The sequence below is a fragment of the Megalobrama amblycephala genome, linkage group LG14 (genome assembly GCF_018812025.1).
Source record: "Megalobrama amblycephala isolate DHTTF-2021 linkage group LG14, ASM1881202v1, whole genome shotgun sequence".
NCBI classification, from domain to species: Eukaryota; Metazoa; Chordata; class Actinopteri; order Cypriniformes; family Xenocyprididae; genus Megalobrama; species Megalobrama amblycephala.
Genome location: NC_063057.1, coordinates 18751275 through 18777755, shown reverse-complemented (window position 1 = coordinate 18777755; position 26481 = coordinate 18751275). Strand labels below are relative to the sequence as shown.

At 38.8% G+C, this 26481-nt stretch overlaps 1 protein-coding gene across 7 annotated transcripts in view; it reads left to right on the top strand.

The window, feature by feature from the left end:
- The first annotated feature begins 1356 nt into the window (after window positions 1–1356).
- The window catches only part of ppp1r12a (protein phosphatase 1, regulatory subunit 12A), an 80609-nt gene continuing 55484 nt past the window's right edge, over window positions 1357–26481 (top strand). For 2 of the 7 annotated variants that reach the window (XM_048157010.1, XM_048157015.1), the window contains exon 1: window positions 1359–1715. In XM_048157010.1, the coding sequence (XP_048012967.1) occupies window positions 1479–1715 (237 nt within the window). In that variant the 5' untranslated portion in view covers window positions 1359–1478. Of the gene's footprint in view, window positions 1716–26481 lie in introns of all 7 variants that reach the window. The other 5 variants (XM_048157014.1, XM_048157013.1, XM_048157017.1 and 2 more) reach the window with 4 other exon arrangements.

The following is a 26481-nucleotide window of genomic DNA, read 5'->3' as shown; positions in this document are numbered from 1 at the left end:
TCCAAATTAAACCCTGCAGCTCGTGACGACACACTGATGTCCTAAGACATAAAACGATCAGTTTGTGCAAGAATCCGAATGGTATTTATATAATTTTTTACCTCTAATATACCACTATGTCCAACTGCCTTGCGCACGGTGTGTACGCGCTCTGGCGTAGTTTAAAGGATTAGTTCACTTTCAAATAAAATTTTCCTGATAATTTACTCACCCCCACGTCATCCATAAAACACAAATGATCACTTTGCACATGCTTCCACTTTCCATATTCTTCAAAAAGCTTACCCTGTATGTCCTACGCCTTCCCTATTCAACTTACGGAACGAACACAGCACCGGTTCCGTTTTTTCCGTAAGTAGAATAGGGAAGTGTAGGACATACAGCGTAAGCTTTTTGAAGAATACGGAAAGCGGAAGCACATGCAAGCCAATCATTTATGTTTATAAAGCTTATACAGTTGCATTTTTCTAGAAAATGACTGATCGTTTTGCTAGATAAGACCCTTATTCCTCGTCTGGTATCGTTTAAAGCTCTTTGAAGCTGCATTGAAACTGTCATTTTGACCTTCAACTGTTTGGAGTCCATTGAAGTCCACTATAAGGAGAATAATCCTGGAATGTTTTCATCAAAAACCTTCATTTCTTTTCGACTGATGAAAGAAAGACCTGAACATCTTGGATGACATGGGGGTGAGTAAATTATCAGGAAAATTTTATTTGAAAGTGGACTCATCCTTTAAACTACGCCAGAGCGCGTACACACCTCATGCACCGGATGCCGTGCGCAAGGCAGTTGGACATAGTGGTGTATTAGAGGTAAAAAATTATATAAATACTGTTCAGTTTCTCGCACAAACCAATCGCTTCGTGTCTTAGGACATCAATGTGTCGTCACGAGCCGCAGGGTTTAATTTGGATTTGTCTGTGCATGTTTTTTTTTACTCTTACAGATTGTGTTCCCATTGACATGCATTATACGACTGACAGGCGGCAACGGTTGGAGTTAAAAATCATCATTTGTGTTCTACTGAAGAAACAAAGTCTCCTACATCTTGGATGCCCTGGGGGTAAGCAGATAAACATCAAATTTTCATTTTTGGGTGAACTATCCCTTTAAATTCTTGCCTTTGTGATTTTATGTTAATTGCATTTTTATTGTATTATAATTATGTTATTATGATTATGCAATAATATCTTCTTTCCCCGTGTTCTGTGTCAAGTGTAAACATCTTTGCATACACTGTGGACAACTGCTGTGCTTTTTTTTCCTTCACTGCCCATAAAGATGACGTTATGCTGCAGATCCGGGGCTGACGTCGCTTGCTCTCGCGATATCTCGGCGTAACCAGGTTTTTGAGCCTAACCCCCCCTCCCCTCCAGAGCCGTCCCCTCCCACGCCCCAGCGCGCTGTGTTGGGATAGTGGCAGTATAAAGTATATCTTCCATCCGAGACAGATAAGAAGCGCCAGGCTAGAGGGGATGAAGATGGCGGACGCCAAGCAGAAAAGGAACGAACAGTTGAAGCGCTGGATAGGCTCGGAAACGGATCTTGAGCCGCCCATCCTGAAGAAGAAGAAGACGAAGGTGAAGTTCGACGATGGCGCCGTGTTTCTGGCCGCCTGCTCGAGCGGCGATACGGAGGAGGTGCTGCGAATGCTCGACCGCGGCGCGGACATCAACTACGCCAATGTAGACGGACTCACCGCTCTGCACCAGGTAAGAGCGGCTCAAAGGCGGCTGTTGTGCACAGATCCGTGAATGAGGACGGCTTGCTTTCTGTCTGTGTTTACTCAGCCCAACACCACCACCACCACCACCACCATCATCATCATCATCATCATCACGATCTTCTTCGGGCCGTTTTGCGGAACCACGTAGCCGCTGAAGCTAATTGGTCTGTGATCGAAACAGATATTTGCTTTTTACGTGCACTGGGCTGGATAGATGATCCCGGAATAATCGTATTTGTGTGTAAATGAGTGTGTGAAGGCAGGAAGAGGACTGTCTGAGTGATTGTCGGGTGTGTGTATGTGTTAGCTGCTGGTTAGCCTGTTAGCTAGCCGCTCAGCTCATAGATCAGTGCCAGTAGAGATCTACAGCACAAGAACACTTGAATCTATTTATAAAGGCGTCGGATGAATGTGCATGGGGTTCATTCTGTATAGATGTACTGATCCGACTCGTAAATGTGTTTTGATACGCTAGTCACCATTGAAAGAACGCTGCGAAAGTGCTTAGCAACCAGTTAGCACGGCTGTATATTTGGAAAGAGGCTTCCCTGTTGACACGTATGTTGCGTTACAGATTACTGAGAGAAATTGTGGCATTTATGGAGAAAGACTGTCTGCAATATGATTTCTGTGCGGGAGGTTGAATGTTTTTAAAATACGACGCAAAAACCGCAGTTTAAAACGAATAATTCGCTCAGAAAATAAAATGTTGGCGTAATTTACTCACTCTCATGTTCTTTCAGACCCATATGACTTTCTTTCTTGTGTTAAACTTACAAAAGATGATGTTTGGGAGAATGACAGCTCCAGTCACCGTTCATATTCATTGCAGCTTTTATCGTTCAATGAACATCATGAGGGGCGACTTGAGCTGTCGGTTCTTAAAATTATTATTATTAACATTTAGATTTGCGTTCCACATATCAAGGATAGTTTCGAAGCATGATAAAATTGAATAAATAATGACATAAGTTTTCATTATTTTTTTTTTTAGTGAACTGCCCCTTTAAGACGTAGTTTACTTGGCTTGACTGTAAACATCCGTGAAAGATGTCACTTTAGTTTAGTTTTTCCATTTAGAACTGTTTAACGCGCTAATGATTTTTTTCTAAAATATTATGTGTCTACGCTTACAAGCAACTGTACTTTCTGTCAATTTACCAATAATAATTGTCCAGGAATCTAAGAAAATAAGAATAATACAAAGACTTTTTAAGCCAGATTAAACCTATTTTCCTGTTACGGTTCATATATTGTTTCGATTTCTTCTTACTTAACCAGCATTTTTGGACACATAGACATAATCATAATGTTCACAGTCAGATGTTAGGGGTAAAACATTGCAAAGCGGTCCTGATAATTCAAAAGTCAAAGTAGCTGAGTTTTTATATTTCAACTTAAAGGGTTAGTTCACCCAAAAATGTACATTCTGTCATTTATTACTCCCGCTCATGCCGTTCCACACCTGTAAGACCTTCGTTAATCTTCGGAACACAAATTGAGATATTTTAGTTGAAATCCGATGGCTCCATGAGACTTGCATATTCAGCAATGACATTTCCTCTCTCGAGATCCATTAATGTACTAAAAACATATTTAAATCAGTTCATGTGAGTACAGTGGTTCAATATTAATATTATAAAGCGACAAGAATAATTTTGGTGCGCAAAAAAAACCCCAAAATAAAGACTTATAAAGTGATGGCCGATTTCAAAACACTGCTTCAGAAAGCTTCGGAGCATAATGAATCAGCGTGTCGAATCAGCTGTTCGGAGCGCCAAAGTCACGTGATTTCAGCCGTTGGCAGTTTGACACGCGATCCGAATCATGATTCGACACGCTGATTCATTTATGCTCCGAAGCTTTCTGAAGCAGTGTTTTGAAATCGGCCATCACTATATAAGTCGTTATTTTGCTTTTTTTGGCCCACCAAAAATATTCTCTTCGCTTTATAATATTAATATTTTGAACCACTGTACTCACACAAACTGATTTAAAAACATATGTTTTTAGTACATTAATGGATCTTGAGAGAGGAAATGTCATTGCTGAGCCATCGGATTTCAACCAAAATATCTTAATTTGTGTTCCTGAAAATGAACAAAGGTCTTATGGGTGTAAAACGGCACGAGGGTGAGTAATAAATGACAGAATTTTCATTTTTGGGTGAACTAACCATTTAAGGTTCTAGGTGCTACATAAATGTCTCTAAAAAGTCACATTATGAGCAGGAAAAGGTGGCATTTGACACTGTAAACCATAATATCTATAGCCCTGCAATGAGTCTTCTGGGTTTGATGTGGCTGTAAGTGACTGCAGGAGGTTGTCTGTACAGGCTCATGCGTTTAAAAGCACTTGCCTTTTTTTGGGCCGGTGTTCAGACAGGGTGAGGAAAGAATTTGGATGCAGCTCTTGAGACCTAACCATGACTGAGTGGAGAGGCTCCTTCCTCTATTGGGGCTGCTGTGCGTGTTTATGTATGTAGACGTGTGAGGTAGCGGAGAATTCTAGCATGTGACCAGCAGGCAGTGAGTTCATAGTGAATGGTATTTGTTTTTAAACACACTGATCTCGCTATTAAAGACGCACATGTTTAGTTGTGCCAGAGGCATTTCATATATAAGTGATGTACATCTTCTGCTAGCTTGTTAAAATTTACTTTGTTTGACAATTGCATCAGGAATGGAGGATTTGTGTGTTGACGCAAATGGGTCTGTTCTGATTGGAATTGCAAATAATAAATTGCACCTAGCAGTATAATCGAATAAGCTTTGGAGGAGGCCTTATAAAAATGCATAACTTTTAAAATAGAAGAGAGAGTGCTTTCCATATATTGTGTTGGATGTCAAATTTTGTGTCTATTGCAGCAAATTCACCTGTTGCAACTCTATAAAAATTTTTTTGTTGTTTCCATGCGTTTGACTGGTAAAGTGCACTTTTAGTATTTACACAATTGTCAATTCTTCTGTTCATCCTATGTTATGACATATTTTTGCACCGTTCAGTTTCAGATTATGAGGAAGAAAATAGATTGAAGAACTGGGTCCAAACGGTCCTGAACCTGTAGAAATCGGTGCATTACACGTTACTAGGGGTGTAAGGATACATCATGTGGATAGATCCAGTGCAATGCATATAATGTATGAATATAGATAAACTAGAGGACTTATGATTGTCATTAAGCTGTCATCACATTTGATAAGTTTTAACAACTTAATTTGCAAAATTTCTTTTCTTTTCTTTTGGAGTACAGCTGGAGTACCAAATTTTGATGTGTATTGTCAATGGGAATACTGGATTTGCACGAGAACGACTGGTTGTGTAAAATAACCACATAGTGTTGTAATTTAATTTCAATCACATTCCCCGAATTTAATCAAATCGCATGTTGAATTAACGGTAAATATTGTATCGCTGACTAAAGCCGAGTTCAGACTGCACGATTTTCAAAGCAGTCGGGTCACTGTTCTTTTCGCACTGTATGACTATCTTGGCCAGCATTCAGTCGCTGCTGTGTTCAAACTGCACGATGGATCGGCAACAGAAGGTTTCACACTGCATGATAGGAAGAATCGCCGACAACTGTCTGGCACGCAAACTACGTTTCACAACCAAAAACACGCGAGATGACAAGGAAACAACGCGATATCACGCGTGCAAGACCGGAGTTATTATTATTATTATTATTAAAAACGGTAGCCCGCAAGAAGCTTGCAATACGAATTGCCTGTGCGCTGATTTGCAGCGAAAACAAGAAAAAGAAAAGAAGAATATGGAGGAGGAAACGGTTGAGGAGACTGTGGATTGTGTGTTCTGCAATGAGAGTTGGGGGTAAATAAATAACTTTTCAATGTGCTGCTGTTGGATGGTCAAGCAAATGTTTGTGCTTTGGTTCTGTTTGATATAATTGTAATGTTTTGTGTACAAAGCCATGCTTGCTGATGTTGTGGTCTATAACTCCTCCCCGAACTCCCCGCTGCTCCGTATCTTGCTCTCTCATTGGCTGTCGGTCATCGCCGATGTAGTTTTCAGTCAGAACACTTTTCACACTGCAGGATTTTGAATCGCCGACAGGTCCAGATATTTAGCATGCCAAATATCTCACGGGTGTCGGCGACTCGTCGGCGATTCTCTCAGATCGCGTCTTTGCTCATTCACACTGCGTGATTGTCACTCACGTGAACGAGCACCGATTTGCCTGTGATTTCGGGCATTTGTCGGCGATTTCTCAAAACCTGTCGGCGAGCCAAAATCGGGGCTAAAATCGTGCAGTCTGAACTCGGCTTAAGAGAATCAATGTTCGATCATATTGCGATTTACTCCCCCTACACATTTCTATAGAAACCTGACGATTAAACAAGCTTCTTGACTGAGTGTTACTCAATTTAGCTAGTACAGAATGATTAATTTACACTTTTATTAAGTTCCCTTCTTTAAATGCACAATCCTTGTGCACTGCAGGCCTCTTTATTGAATAATTCCCTTTTATTTATGTAACTTTAAACTTGAACTGAAAGGCGTAGTTTGTGCATAAATTTTTAAAAACAAAATTTACTTTAAGAAGTTTTTTAATTGGATTGGTGATAATTCTCTTTAGCATGCATTGTGGAGTATTTCACTCGATTTCAGCGAGTAAAGAACAAATGTATATTGACTTTTTAAAACCATGTTCATTTTTTACCAGTAAAGGAGTGTTTTTGATGCACAAAGTTGTTTTTGTCTCTTAAAGCAAAAATCTTATATTTAAACCTATGAGAATGCAGATGCCGTTGTAAAATAATAGTGAAAAATCACTTTTTAAAACTGTTGTTCCATTATTACCCCTTAGCAGATTTTGACTCATATAAAGGTTTGGAGTGTCATGTGGTGTTTAAGTTCATCAATATGACATCAAAAGTTAGTTCAGTCAGTGTTTTGGTCGCCCTGGGCTCTCCCAGCATAACTCTAATGTCACCAGCAGGAAATGGACAGCTGCGAAGCAACGTAGAGTAGTTTGCTCATGGCAATGTTTTGACTGAGCTACAATTAGGTTTTATTGTTTTTACTCATGATGTATTGACTGCTAGTTTTCACATGAATTGCAGAACTTGATGTTGTGTTGAAGATTAAGAGGCTCTGACTCATTCCAGTAAGTCCACATAGTGAAGGTAGCACCGGGACCCGATTGAGATCGTGCGATTCGTCCCTGACCCACTCTCTGCTGCCTGCGATAGGTAGTGACCTCACTTTCAGTGCACTGCTGTTTATCCATGGAGGGACATGGTGTGCTGGTTCCAGTGACTTTTGTAGCAGTATTGCTGAGGTTATAAATATCACGTGCAGTCTGGCCTGCAGGCGAGTGCAAGAGCACTAACTTTAGCACCCAGTCAACCCACATTCTGCACTGTTCAAGCTCATAGTTAAGAAACCTGGCACAGGCTGTTCTTAGCTTGCATGTTGCGCGGATTGATGTTTTGAATCAAAAGTCATCTGTTTTGTGGCATAGTGGGTTGTGCATGACATGTTCTCATGGCACTCAAGGAGTCATGTTTGAATCTAGCTTGCATCATGTTGTGATCTATATTTTTTTGGGGCACAATTTCATGTGCCTCTTAACTTTTGTGTGTTACAATGCAGAAAATGCTTTAAGAAGTAATAGAAATGATCCATAAATGAATCTGGCAAAGCTTGCCGTAGTCAAAATTACCAACCGCGAATCTGCGATACCAAGTCGGTACTGAAATTTTAAAAATGTGACGCTTTGAGTGCTGTTGAGTGGATTCGTAAACATCTGATTGGCCATTGTGTTCACACGCCCATCAGATATGTCTGTGATTGGCTACAATGACCAACACTTCAAAAATCCGCTGAACAGCACTCAAAGCTTCACATTTTTAAAATTTCAGTACCAACTTGGTATCGTGGAAAGTACTTTTGGCAAATCTAGCCTGCCGAGAACATGTCCATGTCTATATAAGTAATTTCCTCCTTTTTTTTTTTTTTTTTTTTTTTTTTTTTTTTTTTTATAATTTTCTCAAAGAAAATTACGGCTTTTTTAACAGCCTTTGCGTTGACAATTTTTGAAAATTTATATTGTAAAAAATTGTATTCATTTTCTTCATGCAAAATGACAAAATGCAAAATTAAATATAGCTTATAAAAATATTCTTAAATTATTTATAACAGTTGCATTTAGATTATTTTCATAATTTTTTATATTAACAATCTGTATTAAAACAAATTAATTTTGCATAAAAATTAAGGCTATATTTTACAACCTTTTTACAACATTATAACCATAATATAATTTAATTTAAAAAAATAATTTATAAAGTTATTTACAAAGTAAAAAAGGATTTATACATCATTGCAGTGTTTACTTTAATTTATTCTGATTTAATAAAAATGCTAAAAGGGTCCATTTATCAATCTGGACATATGGTGCGTCATGTATATAATCATTCCAGTTATCCAGTTCAAGAAAATGGTTGAATTTATCTAGCAGCTCAACAACTTTGTGGAGGCGGTATGCAAATAGAGGCGAGAAGCAGCAGATTACGCCCGAGGCCTAAAGCGTTGGTGTCTGCAATACTGTTCCTAAATGTTTTCCAAGGATGTGTGTTTCATAACTGTAATATCTTTCAAGTTTGCGGTTTACATACTCATAATCTGTTCGACCTGGTATGGCAGCGTAGTCTCTGGCGGCAGCCTTTTAGTACGAGACGTGTCATTTACAGCATTGGTGGAATTGTCTGCAGTGCTGTCATCGGTAAGGTCAGGGTTTCAGTAAGAAGGTAGGTGAAGATATGCAGTTGTGTGTCGGGTGGGAAGGGTTGTGGCTGTGTCGTCCTTTGCTTGCATTCCTACCGTGTCTCTCATTGGAAGGACCCAGAATTCCTCAGCTGTCACTTACACCCTAGCCAAAATGTTCTCCACCTCCACAGTCACACCGTTTTACTCCTCTCTTCAGTGTCACAAACAGAAGCACATGATGAGGTGTAATTAAAGTGCTCATTAGTGAAAAGAACAAACTGTTCATTTATTTTTTAATCTGTCATTTTGTGACAGATGTGCCACACTGCGTCTTGTTGCATGAGCATTTTTCAGTGTTCAACAATACTTGTGAAGAGATGATGCATAAAGATGGAATGATAACTTGTGAGCTGATGTAACAGCATCCAGGAAGGAAATGGCGCTACTTCAAATGAAATTTAACATCTTGGACTGTGTTTTAGTTTTTTGTCATCGTGCTCACCCAAAAATGGAAATTTTGCCTATTACTGACCTTCATGTAGTTCCAAACCTGTATGGCTTTTGTTCTGTGCAACACAAAAGTAGAAATTTGTACAAATTTAAAAAGGAAATTTGTTTAAAACAAAAATAACTGTATCATGATGTATATCGTGATATAAGATTTTGGTCATATCGCCCACACATTCATACTGTATAAAACATACTTTTTTTTATGGTCACAAAGTACGTTTCTTATCAAATGTAGAAGCTACTCAGACAGTATGTGATTCAGACACACATTTGAAATATATCACAGGAGTCATTTGGACAAATTTGATTCCTGTCATCCTTTTTGAAGGTTCAGAAAGAGTTAATCAGAATTTTCCCTTTTTGTGGAAGGCATTCAGGTTTGTAACAAAAGGGGTAGTAAATAATGACGCAATTTTCTTGTTCGGGCGAACTATTCAATTAACATCTTTGTCATCGTTCATAGTGCTGCAATGTGATTATCTCAGCATGCATTGTGAATCCTGAGATTCCCAGCTGTGTCTTGAGCCGCCCATTTGGAATGTCAGAGCTGATATCTGGTGTAGATACTCAAAGAAACACTCCTCAGGATTATTTGTGTTGTTTTTGAACCTTTGTTTGTGAGAGGTCTTGCTATTTTTCTTTACGTTGTGAGTCAGCCCAGTCATTCTTGGGTAGATGTAATCGACGTGAGTGATTCAAAACGACAATCAAACCATCTACTGAAGAGAACTGTGTTGTGGATCTTCTGTCTTTTTGGAGATTTGGCATAATCAAATTTGCTAGCTTTTCAAGTTTTATTGTGCCTAGGTAAACCTTTTTTTTTTTTTTTCTCCAGCGCCCCATGAGGTGACACACATTTGGAATATTCTTCATATAAAACAACTACAAGTGGTTAATTTTGGATCTTTGCGGTCAGCTCCAAAGGATATACTCCAATACAAATGCATTTAAAACCCTGAAAAAGAAAGATTTAACAGGGAGCATTGGGAGATACTACGTATCACCTGATTTAAGCAGGAGATGGTTTGTATCAGGGCCTGAAATCTAAAACCAGGTCACGGTAATTTGGACTTAAATGAACCTTAAATTAGCCTGCGTTCCTGGGAAACGAGGAGATGTGATTCTGTGTTCATTGCTCATTCGCTAAAAGGACTTAAGGGCTCAGCTCTTACAGAAAGTTGCAATGTCAACCATAATTTTTGCTAGAATACTAGGGCTGCACTATATAGCAAAATAAATTTGGTATTGCAGTATGGCTTGGTGTGATTTATCTAATTGACCCTTCGCCTGGAGTTTGATTGACAAACGATCTAACCAGTCAGAACGCAGAATCCGCCATTTTGTCCGACAAAGCAGTCAGGAGTTAGAAGATTAACCTCGGTGGAGTTAAACTTGAAAAATTGTGTGTATTGACATATTTCCGTGTTTGAAACAACATTGATTCTCATGTTCATTCATGTTTATTTGATGCTATAAATGGACTCGTAGGAAGAGATGATCTTGAGCTGAGGCGCTACAGCAATCTGTCAGGACACATTAAAGAGCCACAAAATGGTTTTTATTGTTTGAATTTCTTAAACTACACAGTTTGAAAGCTATGACTTTGTTTAATATCATAAGTAACCTGCTCTGTCTTGTCTGTCGACATGTTGTCCGTATCCACTTTGCTCTGCGGTGTATTTGTCACTGCATGTGGCATGATAGCGCCACAGTTTGTCGGACAAAGCAACTGTAACTAAGGGGGGGGCGGGTCTTTGCGAAGGGTCAATTGAGTAGGTTTCATAATAATTTTTATTAAATGAATATATGCTCTTCCGGTTGTCTGTTTATTTACATTTATTATACAATACAATAGTATAATTGCAATACATTTCTTATTTTAATATTTTGATTTTAATAATAACCACAATAAAATAATTATTTTGAATAATTATGTGGCCCATTATAAAAACCAAAGTGGGGAAAAAAAAAAAAAAAAAAAACTGTTCACTTTAGGGTTAATTTAAGGTTTGAGTTGGTTCTTGTAAAGAGTCAGTAAACCCAAACACCTAGATTTAAAAAAAATCCTAAATCATTTGAACTCTAAGGATGGCTTTTTAAAAATTTTATTTTCTCTAGGCCTACAGATGCACTGCACTCTCCAGCAAAATTGTTCCAATCATTCTGAAATTGCCTTTTTTTTTTTTTTTTTTTTTTTGAAACGTATACATTTTTTCATATCGGAATATATATGGCAGAAAAACAAATCGCACATTGTCAGTTCTGCAGAATACCATATTTACCACAGTAAAACCATAATAATTGAGAAAAATGAATATTTAATATCTCTTTCAAACAGCATAAGAAGCTCTCAGAACCTTTGTCATTTTAAATCCTTTTTAAAGTTACTGTTGTTTTATTTTAGTTACAATATCTATAGTAAAAATGCACTACTTGGTTGCCATGGTAAACTTTGGAAAGGTATGACGTGCAATGTTTTGTCTTGTAAAATGTGGTAGACATTCGTTTAAACAAAATAGTGATATTATTTTCTGAATGTTTCCATTGGACAATTTTATTGCCGTTTGTGCTAAATCTTGACGTCAGCTGGCTGATGATGGTCATAGTAATGTTATGTAAAAGGGTGATGGAGTCATGTTTTCTCTCTGTCAGTGTTTGAGCTCAGGCCTAAAGGAAATTAGTTCTGACATAAATTAGGTGTGTGGGCCATTATTTCCTCTTGGTTGGTGCAAAAAGCACGCTTTGCCGCAAGCCAAAAACTGATGTCAGTGCATGTGTTTTGCCTTTGACGATACCGTAATAAAGGAATTTTGGTTATTACGAGACACTGTTAAAAGCTGAAGACAGGTCAGTGGTTTTGTGTTAGGGTATGAAATAATTTATGGTTTTAATTTAACATTGTGGGTGGTTTATTAAATTGTTAAGCCATTCGTTTTGACCATTTTTTATTTATTTATTTATTTTTTTCTGGTCCAGTAAGTGCAAATGTTATGATGCCATTTTTGACTTAAATGATTAATGTTAATTGTATTTAAATTGGTTTCTGATGGGTCCATCCCATCACTGGGCTTCTCATGCATATGTAATGGATATGTAATTTGCATGTCACTCAATTATTTATTGTTTACGAGAAGTGGGTGGGAGTTGTTAAGATGAATCAGCGTGGTACAGGTTTTAATCAAAGGTTAGCAATCTGTTCAATTGAGATTTTTATTGTGTTGGCCTTTTTCCTTTGAAATATTATGCTAAGCAGGAAATAAAAATGATTCTTGGCCGTCACTATGGGGTTGTGTAGTCATCAATTTCTGTCTACTGCTTGATTGACATGCTAATATTAGAAACCAGCACACCAACAGTTCATGTTTTACAGTTTGTAATAAGCAGGTTTGGCCATGTCATGCAGGCGGTGTTGAGATATTTTCAGTTGGATGTTTGAAAGGAACCCATAATCAAGGGCAGGAAGTCTGTTGAAAAAGTAAAGCTACAGTGTTGTGTCATCTGTTGTCTCTGAACACGTTGACTAGTCTTCCACTGGGTTCCTTTGGGTTTCGCAGTGGGGTGAAAAACTGTGAAGCCCAGCCTTGGTTTTGTCATTTTTGCTGGCGATGCCAATTCCTGCATCTTAAGAATTTGGTGTGCAATAAAAAAAAACATGGTGCGGCTTAGCGGTGGGTATCTTTAGGCATCTAACGATCTGATTTCAGTTCTGGGGGTCACGATCCGATTCCAAAATGATTCTTGATCTACATTTATTTTTCTTATTATTTAGTTTACAACTTTAAATCTTAAATTTATTTACCTTTTTTTTTTTTCTTTAATTATTTGTGGAATTATACCTACTATTAAAATAATTAAAAATTAAATTAAAGCCATTTTATGTGAAGAATTTTCAACAAAATAAATATAGCTTCAAGATATACAAGCAAATAACCGAACATTTTCTAGTCAAGAGCAGTGAGTGCTTTACTGCTGTTTGATTATTACTGATGACATCATAGACAGCGGGTGATCTAATAAGGCTGCATTCACACTAGTGATGTCACGTGAGGAAATTTTCACACTGGTATATAAACTTGTGACAACACCAGATTTACTGATAACAGCTGATTTCTAATTCGCGATAACGGTTACCATGTATAGCAAGCGGCAGTACTGACCGCAAATTTTACGAGATAAGATATTTGTTGTGCACCAATTCCTACGCCATCGTCTTATCAGTCATCGTGATAAGTGAAATCTGCTATATGGAGCTGAGCATGCTTTTAGTTTATAATTGTAGCGTCCATTACTGGCGGGCAAAATGGATTTGCAGTTATCTGTGTTTAGATGCTAATATTCTTAAATGTTATTTTAATTGGAGTAATTTATTGGCACTTTAATTGTAATAAGTTTCTCTGAGCTGCCACCAAACTCTCGAATGTCCTTTGTTGGTTTGGATGACTAAATGGCAGAGCAGGTGAACAATTTCAGACAAGCATCACTGCAGGTTCAAACTGGTTTACCTGAGTATTGCTGATGCACAAAAATTCTTGAGGAATGTTTTCGAGCCTGAAGCCCACCTTCTAGTCCACGAACACACACTGATCGCTGTCTTAACCTTTCATACACATGATTGCCAGCATTATCCAATCAACAAGTATGTGCTGTTCTGTGATTGGCTTTCTAATTGGTTGATGCAATGATGATAAGATTGTTTTTTGATTGTGCTTAGTCCTGAACAGTAATGAGCCATTTATTTGAGAGAATCACTATTGAGTGATTGATTGCTGCTTAATGTAATTTAGTTCAGCATCATTTTCTAGGAAATTGTCCAAAAGAATGTATTGAGCGTCTTTCTTGTAAACCCATTAGCTGTCAGAACACAACAATAAGGACTGCCCGATGGCCTGGGGTTAGCATAAACAACGCTAGGGACAGTTGGCGAAACTGTCACTTGCCCGATCGGGCCAGTCTGCATCGTCGTGAAAGTTTATCATTTGCAAGTTTTTTTTTTTTTAAGCTCTGTCAATTATAATATTCAAGTGCAAGATGCAAAAGAGAACTCAGTTTGGTAATTGCATACTGTTTGATCATTTTTGTGTGCACGACACACATCTGAAACTCGGCCAGAAAGCAACATCTCGGCTCACAAATACTGAATTGAGTTTTCTTTCATGTCTTGCGCTTGACCGGACATATTCACACATTATTTGTTCTCTTGCTCATAATTTGATTATTTCACTTTTCTTGTCATTGTCACATTCATACTGAACCTTTGTGGCTGTTGTGTTTTTAGTCAGTGCCGGCACTTTCTGTATGCTTGGGAAAATTTCTAGGCTGTATCCGAAATCGCCCACTATTACCTGCATCAGTCCACTAATTTAATCAACTTAAGGTAGTGAATGAAAACGAGTGATCAAATTCGGACACTGAGCGCAGTGGAAGGCCTGCAGACACTATCTTCTAAGTTATCTTCTGACTGTTGAGTTGTGGGTACTCTGTGTGACTCTCACAGTGCATGGGTATTCTGTAGCGGCTAGATGTAACCTAAACTAAATAAAACCAAGGCTGGGCTACACAAAAAAAAAACTACACTGGGCTACACTGTGAAACCCAAATTGAGTTGAAGACAAGTCAACATGTTCAGAGACAACAGATGACACAATCATGACATCATGGGATTGAATGAGTACACTCAATGTTCACTATGGTTTCGGGCACCACTACACATGGCTGTCCAATCACTATATAAAGGTATTGTTGGAGATTTTGGACACAGTCCTGGTGTTTTACTGCACAGAATTCCAAGGAAGTTCTCAGAAAAAACTGAGGAACCACTTGGGTCACCCTTCAGTCATGAGGCATGTCCTCTGCCCTTGGTCCAAGTGAAATGACATCAGCTTACATTTTCCTTTGCATTCCTATTTTTTTTTTTTTTTTCTTCCTCACCAGGCTCTAAGGGCAGGGCTCTCTTGCTCCGGCTGGCCAAGAGTCTGCAGGATAGTGATAAATAGCATGCATGAATACTTAACTGCTTGCAGCGCAATTTAAGTCTGTGGACCCGCTACACATTTGTAAAAGAGCCAACATGGCCTGCTTCTGGCAATAACATTTAAGCACAGTAAGGAGCTGCTGCTAAATATTTTTGAGTCTAACTAATAGGGATAGGTCATGATGGTTGACTAGTCTAGATTATTTTATTTTTTTTAATGTGTCTAGCAGCAGTGCTTTAATTAATGTTTTAATTGTGTTAACGTGCAACCTAAGAAATGCTTCTGATTGGGGTTAAGTGAGCACTAAATCAACCTAATTATACAGGCAACTCACTAACTAGTAATTTTTGAAAGTGTGTAGGTTTGCACATCCCTATACCTTCTAGGGCTGCATAATAATGGAAAAAACGGACAACTTGTGTGAGATTTATCTTTGCGGTATATATTGTGATCTGAAGAAAAACAGGAATGTTCACCAGATGACTTAAAGGTGCCGTAGAACGTCTTTTCAAAAGATGTAATATAAGTCTAAGGTGTCCCCTGAATGTGTCTGTGCAGTTTCAGCTCAAAATACCCCATAGATTTTTTTTTTTTTAATTAATTTTTTGAACTGCCTATTTTGGGGCATCATTAACTATGCGCCGATTCAGGCTGTGCGGCCCCTTTAAATCTCTCGCTCCCTGCCCTACCGAGCTCTCGACTATAAGTGCAGTTATACAGTGCATAAACAAAGTTCACACAGCTAATATAACCCTCAAATGGATCTTTACAAGATGTTCGTCATTCATGCTGCATGCATGCTTCGGATCACGTGAGTATAGTATTTATTTGGATGTTTACATTTGATTCTGAATGAGTTTGATAGTATGCTCCGTGGCTAATGGGCTAATGCTACACTCTTGGAGAGATTTATAAAGAATGAAGTTGTGTTTATGCATTATACAGACTGCAAGTGTTTAAAAATGAAAATAGTGAAGGCTCTTGTCTCTGTGAATACAGTAAAAAATAATGGTAACTTTAACCACATTTAACAGTACATTAGCAACATGTTAACGAAACATTTAGAAAGACAATTTACAAATATCACTAAAAATATCATGATATCATGGATCATGTCAGTTATTATTGCTCCATCTGCCATTTTTCACTGTTGTCCTTGCTTGCTTACCTAGTCTGATGATTCAGCTGTGCACAGATCCAGACGTTAATACTGCCTGCCCTTGTGTAATGCCTTGAACATGAGCTGGCCAATGCAAATATTGGGGGCGTACATATTAATGATCCCGACTGTTACGTAACAGTCAGTGTTATGTTGAGATTCGCCTGTTTTCCGGATGTCTTTTAAACAAATGAGATTTATATGTCTTTTCCATGTACTGAACTCTTGTTATTCAACTATGCCAAGGTAAATTCAATTTGATTCTAGGGCACCTTTAAATAGGTATATTTGGAAAGAATTCATCATTCTAGAATAAGTGGGGAGTGCTATAACATTAAACCAATAAGCTTTTGTAGATGACCAGTGCCGCTCTGCCACTATTTATTTAATTAAATGGCAGTCTGCATGATTTCACAATCACACTAAGCCATATCGCAAAATTGATTTTATTTCAATATATTGTACAGCCCTAGTACCTTCAATGTGTTTGCTACTCTCAGCTCATCCTCACACTCTGTTTCAGGAATATATTTAGTAAATCTATCTGTTGGGATTAACTTAATTTCAGTGTTTTTGATATTGTAATGAAGGTCTTCCAAAAAATCTCTTCCAAACCTCAAAGAAACACATTAAAATGAGTGCTTCTGAGAAAAAGAAAGTTCTACATGAAATTTACTGTGTTTATAGAACAGCTAAACTATTTTGGGAAGTGAGGGACCACTTTCAAAGAGCCGAATCAGAGTGGCTTATTTGCAAAAATGAGATTAACTATTTGCAGAGACTGTAACGATGTGCCAAACATCTCTTCAAACGGCGAGAGACCTTATGGCCCACTCACAAATGAAATTTGCTCTTATTGCATCATGGAGACACATCCTTATATAGATCACATTGAAGCTGCCCAAACACAGAATTCTCACGTAATTCTCACATTGGCTACTCGCATACTTTAGTGCATGATTTAACCCATCTGACAATACATACATTATTTGCTTTAATGCAGCAATATATTTGTAGTATGATATACAGGTTTTACATGTTAAAATTCACTATTTCCCTGTCCTTTTTGTGTTTAAAGGTGTAAATTGCATGATGGTGTCAAAAACAGGAAATGAGAAGCCACAGTGTTTATGTTTAGAGCTATGCAGTCAAAATGTATGTGTGACCCTTACTTAACACTTACAAACCTACCTCATGTAGGTGGGCGTGTAGTCACGGTCAGAGTGTTTATTTACAACCACCAATAGTTGAGTCACAACGGAGGAACGTCAGCAGTGGTCAGTGTCCTAGCAGTTTACTAATGACTGTCAGCGTGTGTGGGCGTGGAACGTCATGCGGCCTGACGTGATTGTGAATTGCGCTCTTGTCCAGATGGAGCCAATCAAATGTTTAGAGCTTGTAGCTTGCAGTCACCAGATGTCGGAATGCTTGTTTGGGTTTTTTTACAGATTGGAGATGAGGAATACAAGTGGACGAGGAAAAACATGTACACAAATTTATACAGTTGAATCCAACATTGCTATGGTGCAGCAGTGACTTAGGGAGAAGGTCAACTGCTTCTGACCTTCTCCTGGGCTTTTCTTTCTTATTTTTGTGTATTTATTAGGCGTGTTCTTTTTGACATTTGTTTGAGTGTGGGCTTATCAGACAGTAATGGGTGGAGGGGGGCATTCAGTTGTTAGAGTGGAAAAGGGTGTTGAAAAAACCTTTGTCAGAATAGAACAGGAAGTAAGTGTTTATTTTTTCATTTCCTCACCAAGGCGTTAAAAGTCATCTTTATCCACCCTTAGAGCAGGCTGTTAATCAGCTGCCTTTGCATGCCTGTATACACTTGGACCAGACTTGAATTATCTCTGCGCCTACACACTTGATTCAGTTGGGAAGGATGTTTCGCTAGGGCGCAGAGTAGGGGTGTCCTGTCCTGCTCCTGGAGGGCCACTTTTCTGCAGAGTTGAGCTCCAACCTGCTACAACACACTTGCCTAGTAGGTTGTACTACTTGTTTCTAGTAGTCATGAAGACTTTGATTTAGCTTGTTCGGGTTTGTGTAACAAGAGTTAGAGCTAAACCCTACTGTAAGGTGGTACTCCAGGAGCATGATTAGACACCCCTGACATAGAGGAAAATGAAAGGGTTGCCAAAGGTGACCAACCAAAAGTCGAAAGCATTTTCGCTTGGGTTGCAAAGTACTTTTGACCTAGGTATCCATTGACCAATGAGATTCCCAGAGAGCTGGGTCTAGTTCTTTCAGAAATCTAATTCACTCTATTCCCCTTGGTTTCAAACTGACCTGGATCTTTCCACACCTCCTTCAAAATATACCCTATGTATTCATGTCTTCACATGTCAAATGCTCAACAACTCATGCAAAATACTCTCCCAGAACTTCTACATGCTTCCCAAAGTTTACACTCTTCCCACTTGAAGACTTCTGAATAACCATGCACTTTCTCTTGCTTGCTTTCTCTTTCATAGCCTCCTTCCTTCCAGTGATCTATATCCTGTCATCGTCGGCAGTAGCTCTGTCTGTGGAAGCCACACAGTCAGCTGGCTCTCAGCATCTCCTAACCCTCATCTTTCAGGGACATGTAATTAAGCAGCTCCCTGGAGCATGACAGATCATAGGCGCTGACACTGCTGCAAGCCAGTGTCCGTGCACATGCAAATCCAAACAAACTGCTTTGTTTGCGGCCACCCTGGATCCACTAGGGCTGATCATAGATATGGATTGATAGAATGCTCCTGCAGGCACCCATGGGCAAAAGTTAACCCGGTCATTCCACCAGAAGAAATGTACCTTTATCTTGTCATTGGGTCAGTACCCTCAAAGTTTCTTAGTATGTTTAGGTACTTATAAGGGGCTTTCGCACTGGAGTAACCTTTTCATGGTTCCTAGAACTATTGGCTGAAGTACCCGGATTTTGCCGTGTTCGCACCGCAGGAACTAGGAACGATTTTAGTTCTAGGAACTCCTTTTGCGGGAACTAAATTAGCTCCTACTTCAGAGTAGGGTCTAAACCAGCTCAATAGGAACTATCAGTGACATAAGTGTACGTTGATTGGTCAAACGCATGTCAAACGCACCTGGCGTTTTTAAAAAGCCGTGTAAACGTATTTACCTCACAAACATGGGCATTTACCTGTTGTCTGCAGGGTTGTTCTTTTTTCCGCTTCGATACTGAAAGTTGTCATAGATTTCATCTCTTAGCCCCACTTTTTGCTCTTTCAGAGACGTAAATTATGCATTTACATTCCATTTTCCGTTATCACGAAACCCACGGCACACAACAAACTGCCCCGATCGTGACATCCTCCATTCACAGGTTTTTAGCGCTTGTAAATGCCACGCTTAAAGACGCTGCTGTCGGCCCTTCGCAGTTCCTATTCCCAGTGCGAATGCAACCAGGATCATGGCCCGGGGGAGAAATTAGTTCTTGGGGAACTATCCTAGTGGCTAGTGCCTAGAACTATTTGGTGCGAAAGCCCCTATATACACCCTTTAGAATTAGACAAGTTACAAAGGTGTACCTTTTTGAGGGTGCTGACACATTGACAAGCTCTTGCTAAGGTACAGTTTTTGCACACTCGAATGCAGAGAGTTGGCTAGGGCACCTGGTGTTGGCCACACTTTAGAATTGTTTGGAATTGATAATCGATTGTTTTCTAAAGTTTATATAAAATTACTGGCACTTGAGCATTGGATCAGAATAGGACTACGAAATGGGACTCGAAACACGTCACCTGAAAGTGATTGTGTTGTCTGTCGAAACGCTGCCCACAAGAATATGGCTCCGACAGAAGCTGTAAATTTTATAGGATTTCTATCCATACCCAAATGGATTGTACCCATTTCTCTGTGTCAAAGGCTTTGTTTGAGCTTTCCCTATAGTGTGCAAACACCCTTAACTGCTATCTGTGTGAAGTGCCCTTGACACTTCCAGAGAAATGCCACTGTTGCAGATTGTCTGCATGTTTTTTGCCATAGTCTAAATGCCAGGACAGGGGCAGCATAATACAAATGTATTATTCACCCTAGCAGTTTAGACGTAATACCAACCACCAACCCCCTCTGTGGCTACAGCTCAAATAAGCACACTTGGCTCTTGCCGGCCGGTATTGTTTTGGCTGCCGGGTGTAAGTAGAAGTGCAACGTATACAACCTCTTCCTTAATTTCCCTCTACCTCTACCCTGCCGTCTCTTTTTCCATGGGAATCCCAGGGCCATATATGGTCGTCAGTGGTTGGCGAGGCAAAGTAAGGCTTTTGCGCTCACTCTCTCTCTCGCTCTCTCTCTCTACCCCCCCCTTCAAGTCCAGCTGTACCCTTTTCTATGGCCTCCTGCAGTAGAGAAATAGCTTTTTTTTTGTCCACTTTCCCTGTCTCACAACACTCTCAAATCTCACAAAACCTGTCAACAATATGCACAAGTCATATTTCACCCTAAATACCCCAATTTTCAGCACTGTATTTAGAAGACAATTACTTAACTTTTTAGTATAGTTTTTTTAATCTATATTTATATATCTATATATAGTTTGTTAGTAGTTGTTTTATACAATTGTATGTTAATTTGAATATTTTTTTATTTTGTACTGTACCAATATTAAGACTCCAATAATTGCAGATACCGATAAACTATTAATATTTGTGTAGTGGTCAATAACCAATAAATGGTGGATTTTAAAAATGAATACTACAAAAAGGTCAACTGTTTTAAATACTGAATATAGACGTGATGTTATAATGTACCGTATGTGTATGAAAGATAACTTTGTATTAAGGAACATTAACATCCATAGTAGAGCATTAGTAGTTTGTGAAAACCTAATGAACTTTCATTTTCATGCTCAAACACACAGATCCGTTGTTTTGTGCTTCAACACCTGCACTTTTAAAGACATAGGTTACAGCTGCTGTATCTCTTTAAGTTAGTGTTAGAAGAATGCAAATTTACATTAAAATAGAAGAAAATGATATACCACAATTAAATATCCATTATACAAATACATAAGTTGTTTGTTTTTCTTTTGAATTTAGAGTGATATATGACCATCTCACGTCTACCTGCTAATTCTCATTCGTTTTTGTTGCACATGCGCGTTCTCTCTTTCTGTGTGCTTTTTTTTCTCTTTCTACACACACACTTGCACACAGCAAAGAAGGAATTCCTTTTGTGGAAGTGGTTGTGTGCTGGTGCGTTGGTGATGTAGAAAGAGGAGGCGGGGCTCTGGCTGGCTCAGGGCTCTGTGTTACTTATCTGGGAATTTCTCCAGTGGTATGATAGGGTTGGTCCCGACCGCAGCCTCGCTAGGTGGCCTCTGCATCAGGAGAAAGCGAGCCGGCTGGGGTGGGAGCGGGTCGACGGTAACGTCCGGGAGAGGCAGCGTAGTATCATTGCTGTTGCTTTATAAGGGAGCGAATTGGATTTCCCTTTAAAGAAAACATGTGCGTTATCTGACCTTAGACATTCCCTGTCTTTTGTTATTGCATGAGCTTGTGCTGGCTCATAAAAGGCAGCAGCATTACGGTTTTTATTTGGTCGCACGTGATATTTTGCGTTTTCGTTTTGAACCAGCCCATTGATGGACTGTTTGGGTTTTCGTTAAAGATACTCAGAGGTTATCATGTGTTCCACTCAGTAATAAACATTTAGAGCGAGATAACAAGTTTCATGATGGCTACAGCCAGAACGTCATTCTTTAAAGATATGAGGACCAATGAAAAGAAAGTTTGCATATGGTTTGCAGAAATATTTGCTTTAAAGTCTAAAGCTAACTTAGCAACCAGCTGAAGCTTTTTTGCTGTTTGTAAAGAAACTTGCAAAGCAAATTATGTCACGCTCTGTGAGACTTCAAATGAGCCTTAACCTCTGTGAATTATCACATCTCTTGATTGTTCATTATATAATCATATTGTTGTCTTGCCTGACTAAATGTCCAAAGAAATTTTTTTTCAGTTGGAGAATATTGTTTGTCTGGCTGTCACCACATAAAACCATTTATTTTGGCTTATGCTGTTGTGGTTTTACTTTTTCTTTTGAGACTAATACGATATTTTGAAGAGTCTCCAAGCTGCTCTTTTCCTTATAATCACATCATATAATGACCAGGGGCTGCCAACCAACAAAAATATCATAAAAGTGGTTTATATGACATGACCACAGAATTTTCCTGTGTGGGTGAACAATCTCTAGAGTCCTTTATTGGTGACTTAACCTGTTGCAGAACTCTAGTTTATTCCATGACCCATTTGAGGAGTTCCTCATTCTATGGGAGCAGTACGTTACCAAGAATCAAAGGACTGGATTAAGTTTGTGCACACTCAATCTGAATTTGAAGGGTACATATTTGGCCGCTTAAACAGCGGAATGCCAAGGACAGTTGGCTCTCACACACCACCTCTCGCTTCTGGGCTTGATCACTTTGCCAGCTGCAGACATTTCTCAGCCAGTGAAACAGCATACACCTTCAGATATTCATGTGCCCTGTCAACGATTATATATTTTTTAATATTATAATATATATTTTTTTTAGTATTAACAACTGCAGGGCTCAGTGCTTTTTCTACTGGCCCGGTTGGTGCGCGCTTTCTGAGATGCGGCTTTCTGGCCGCGTGCTTCGGATGTGTGTTGCACACACACAAAAGTTCTCAAACAGTGAGTACCGAATTGAGTTCTCTTTCTCGTCTTCTTCCACTTTAATATTTTAATTGGCAACACTTAAAAACACGTGGAAATGTTAAAAGTTTGTGACACCTGGTCCGATCTGACAAGTGACAGTTCAGTCTTCTGTTCCGAGTGTCATTCATGCTGGCCCCGGCCATCAGGCGGTCCTTATTGTTGAGTCCTGAACTTGTGGATTAGGGAGAGAGTTTTATGTTGTTAACGCATAAATATGTCTACATCAGGTCTTTGTTTTCCATCATGCATGACCTTTAGTATGTTTTTAATTTGATTGTTGTTTGCCAATTGAGGAATGGTGGAAGAACTGCAGGATTGGGAAAGTGTCCCGATTTTTCAGCTGAGAGTCTACAGGGGTTACTAGAGGAAGTGAGATGGGAGGGGGCTTCAAGTGTCTTCTCCCCTTGAAGTGAAGTGCTGCTATAGTTAGCTTTAAACGCTTTGTGTGATGACTTGGAAGATAATCACTCTTGGGTTTGCTGCTGCTTCACACACGGTCAGCGGCCCGTGTGTACAGCCTCACGCACACACGGGGGAGGCTGTACTCCCCTCTACTGTGGTGGTTTAAATTCACAGTTCCTTTTAAAGTATGGAAAAAGCCCAGTGTCCTTTTTCTGAACTGCAAGCGATGGGTGATTATTTGACCATGCACCTGGTTTGTCTTGTAATGGTTGATATAGAGTTAATTGTAGTTGTGATGTGGTTATTATGAATGGTGTAGCCTTCTTTCTGACTGTTTATAGCATATTGTTACCTTCTCATGACTTTATTTGGTTAATTTGTCATAAGTAATCAGCGAGTAAACATTAAACCTTTCCATAAATGTCTGATACAGGCTTATTTTATTTGATCAACAAATATTTGAAGTGGGCTCGATAATTTCGCTGTTAGGAATTGCTAGGTAAGTTTGTGAGATTTACCCAAGATATCTTTAGTGACTGTTCATACAGTGTTTTACTATTTGGCAGTAGTTGCTTCACAACAGTAGAGGGTTTTCCTCCTGATTTTACCCTATTATGGAGAGACATCATCAGCTGGTCCAGATAGACTTTTACCCCATGTTCAGGGGTCCGTAATCATGTGTTCACAGTTTGACCATAAAGGGCCATGAGAATTGCGCCGGTTAAGCCGAACTGAAGAGCTCAAACACAACCGCCGCCGTTCCAAAAGAAGTCGGACCCCCTCTGGTCCTCAGCTGTAAGACTTTCTTTTCATCTTCCCCTCGGCAAAGTCTGTCTCCAGGGGCTGCTGGAACAACCCTGGTGTGTTTTAAATGAATTCCTGTCTTTTATTTATTTATGTTAGTTACAAAGGGCCAACGTGACCAACATGTCTTTTTTTTCACTTCGAGCCCCATTTCCATGGAGACAAGCAGGGCTTCATCTTCACATGTATGTTTCAGATCTGCAGATTTGCCTGTCTCTCCCAGCGTAGCCGGAGCTCTCAATGTGTTGTTTTAGGATTAGGCTGGCGCATCTGTATTGTTTCAGCTGTAATCTGAGCCATATTTAACCTTTATTGTGCCTTTATTAAGTTAATCTATAGATAACACTCTGTAATCAGCGCTGTTGGTTTTGTCCAAATTGATTGGCGTGCTTGAGGAGATGTGAGGGTCACGACCCACATTCTCTTTCTCAGCCTCTGAGAGGGTTTTCTCGTGTGGCACTTTTGTTTGGGGTTTGTCATGTCCCTATCATCATCTCATGTCCATTGTCCATGGTTTAAAACTCGAGTGTTGTGATGCTTCTCTGTAATCTGCTCTAGTTGGCACCATAGTGTGTTACATCAGGATGTTGTGCATGCAGACATGTTGAGGATTAGCATTTAACTTCCTTTTGGATACTTCAACGAAACAATTTTTTCCTTTTAAATTTTATTTTTTTGTTTGTTTTTTATTTTTTTCTAGTGACACCAAGCAGAAATTTAAAAATAATAACTTTAAAATAAATTTAAAATAGCATTTATATTATTAATGTATTCTAAATGTATTCATTTTTATTTATTAATCTTCTAATCTTCTAGTCACCAAACAAAATTGCAAAAATAATTGATCAAGTAATTTTTATTTTATTAATTCATATTAAGTATATTAATTTTATGTATTTATTTTTCTTTGTTTGTAGTATCACAAAAAGAATTGAAAAAATAATTTATTCTTATTAATTTTTTCAGATGTTTTCCAAAGCACTTTCATCATCCTCCATTGGTCCACCTTGAACTTACACAATTGGACGAGCCGATGTAACTGCTTCAGGCTTGTCATGATGCTCAGACAAATGGAGTGATGTTTTGATAGAGCCACAATGTTTAAACTTCTGGGAAATCATCCTACTAATGGTTTACTTTCAGCTGTCTCTGCATATTACACACTTCGCTTTTAACTTACTGACATTGCATGTGGTCAGCCTTATAGAAGTTTGAGGTCTGTGTAAGATCAGGTTTCATTATGGCACGGTGCTACTCATCACTTCCTCCTTTTGGCCCCCAAGGTAATGTGGCACTACAACAGCCAATCATTTCCTTGCACTCGCAGGCTTACGTTTGGTGGAATGGACTTTCAGTGGTATTATGATTAAATAGGGGTTAAATTGTGTAGGCCTGATTTAAGAGAACTTTCTTGATTGGTTGAAAACCTAATGTGTTTGCAATGTTTAGGAATCCTTGTTGGAGAGTGCCTTATGGGAAATGAGGGCATAATGTCTCTTCTCTTAGTGGTGGGAAGTTCCCTGATGTCCTGGATCAGATTTGCTAACTGCATTTTCTGAAAAACAGTATGGCTTTTGTAGAACTATCAGACTAGATTATATTGTCTATGTATCCACATTATTGTCCACATCCTCTTTCATTATTATAGTACATAATGGTGATGAAGAGGAGGTGCTCGGGTCTAGGGTTGGGTGATGCATCAGATGCCTATGCTGTATTTTTTCTCCCAGCCATATAATAGTTGAAAAATATGGCGGTCAAAGTTCATATTAAGATAGATTATTTTTTAAAATCTTTCATTTTAAGGGGCTGATTCATCCAAATATGGAAATTCATTGTCATCAGTTACTCGCCCTTATGTTGTTCCAAACCTGAAAGACCTTTGTTTGTCTTCAAAACAAAAATTAAAAGTGCCATAGAATGTCTTTTTAAAAGATATAATATAAGTCTAAGGTGTCCCCTGAATGTTTCAGCTCAAAATACCCCATAGATTTTTTTTAAATTCATTTTTAACTGCCTATTTTGGGGCATCATTAAATATGCGCCTATTCAGGCTGCGGCCCCTTTAAATTCTCGTGCTCCCCGCCTCCGAGCCCGCAACTGCCTTAAACAGCATAAACAAAGTTCATACAGCTAATATAACCCTCAAAATGGATCTTTACAAAGTGTTCGTCATGCAGCATGTCTAATCGCGTAAGTATGGTATTTATTTGGATCTTTACATTTGATTCTGAATGTGTTTGATGGTGCTCCGTGGCTAAAGCTAACATTACACACTGTTGGAGAGATTTATAAAGAATGAAGTTGTGTTTATGAATTATACATACTACAAGTGTTTAAAAAATGAAAATAGCGACAGTCTTGTCTCTGTGAATACAGTAAGAAACGATGGTAACTTTAACCACATTTAACAGTACATTAGCAACATGTTAACAAAACATTTAGAAAGACAATTTACAAATATCACTAAAAATATCATGATATCATGGATCATG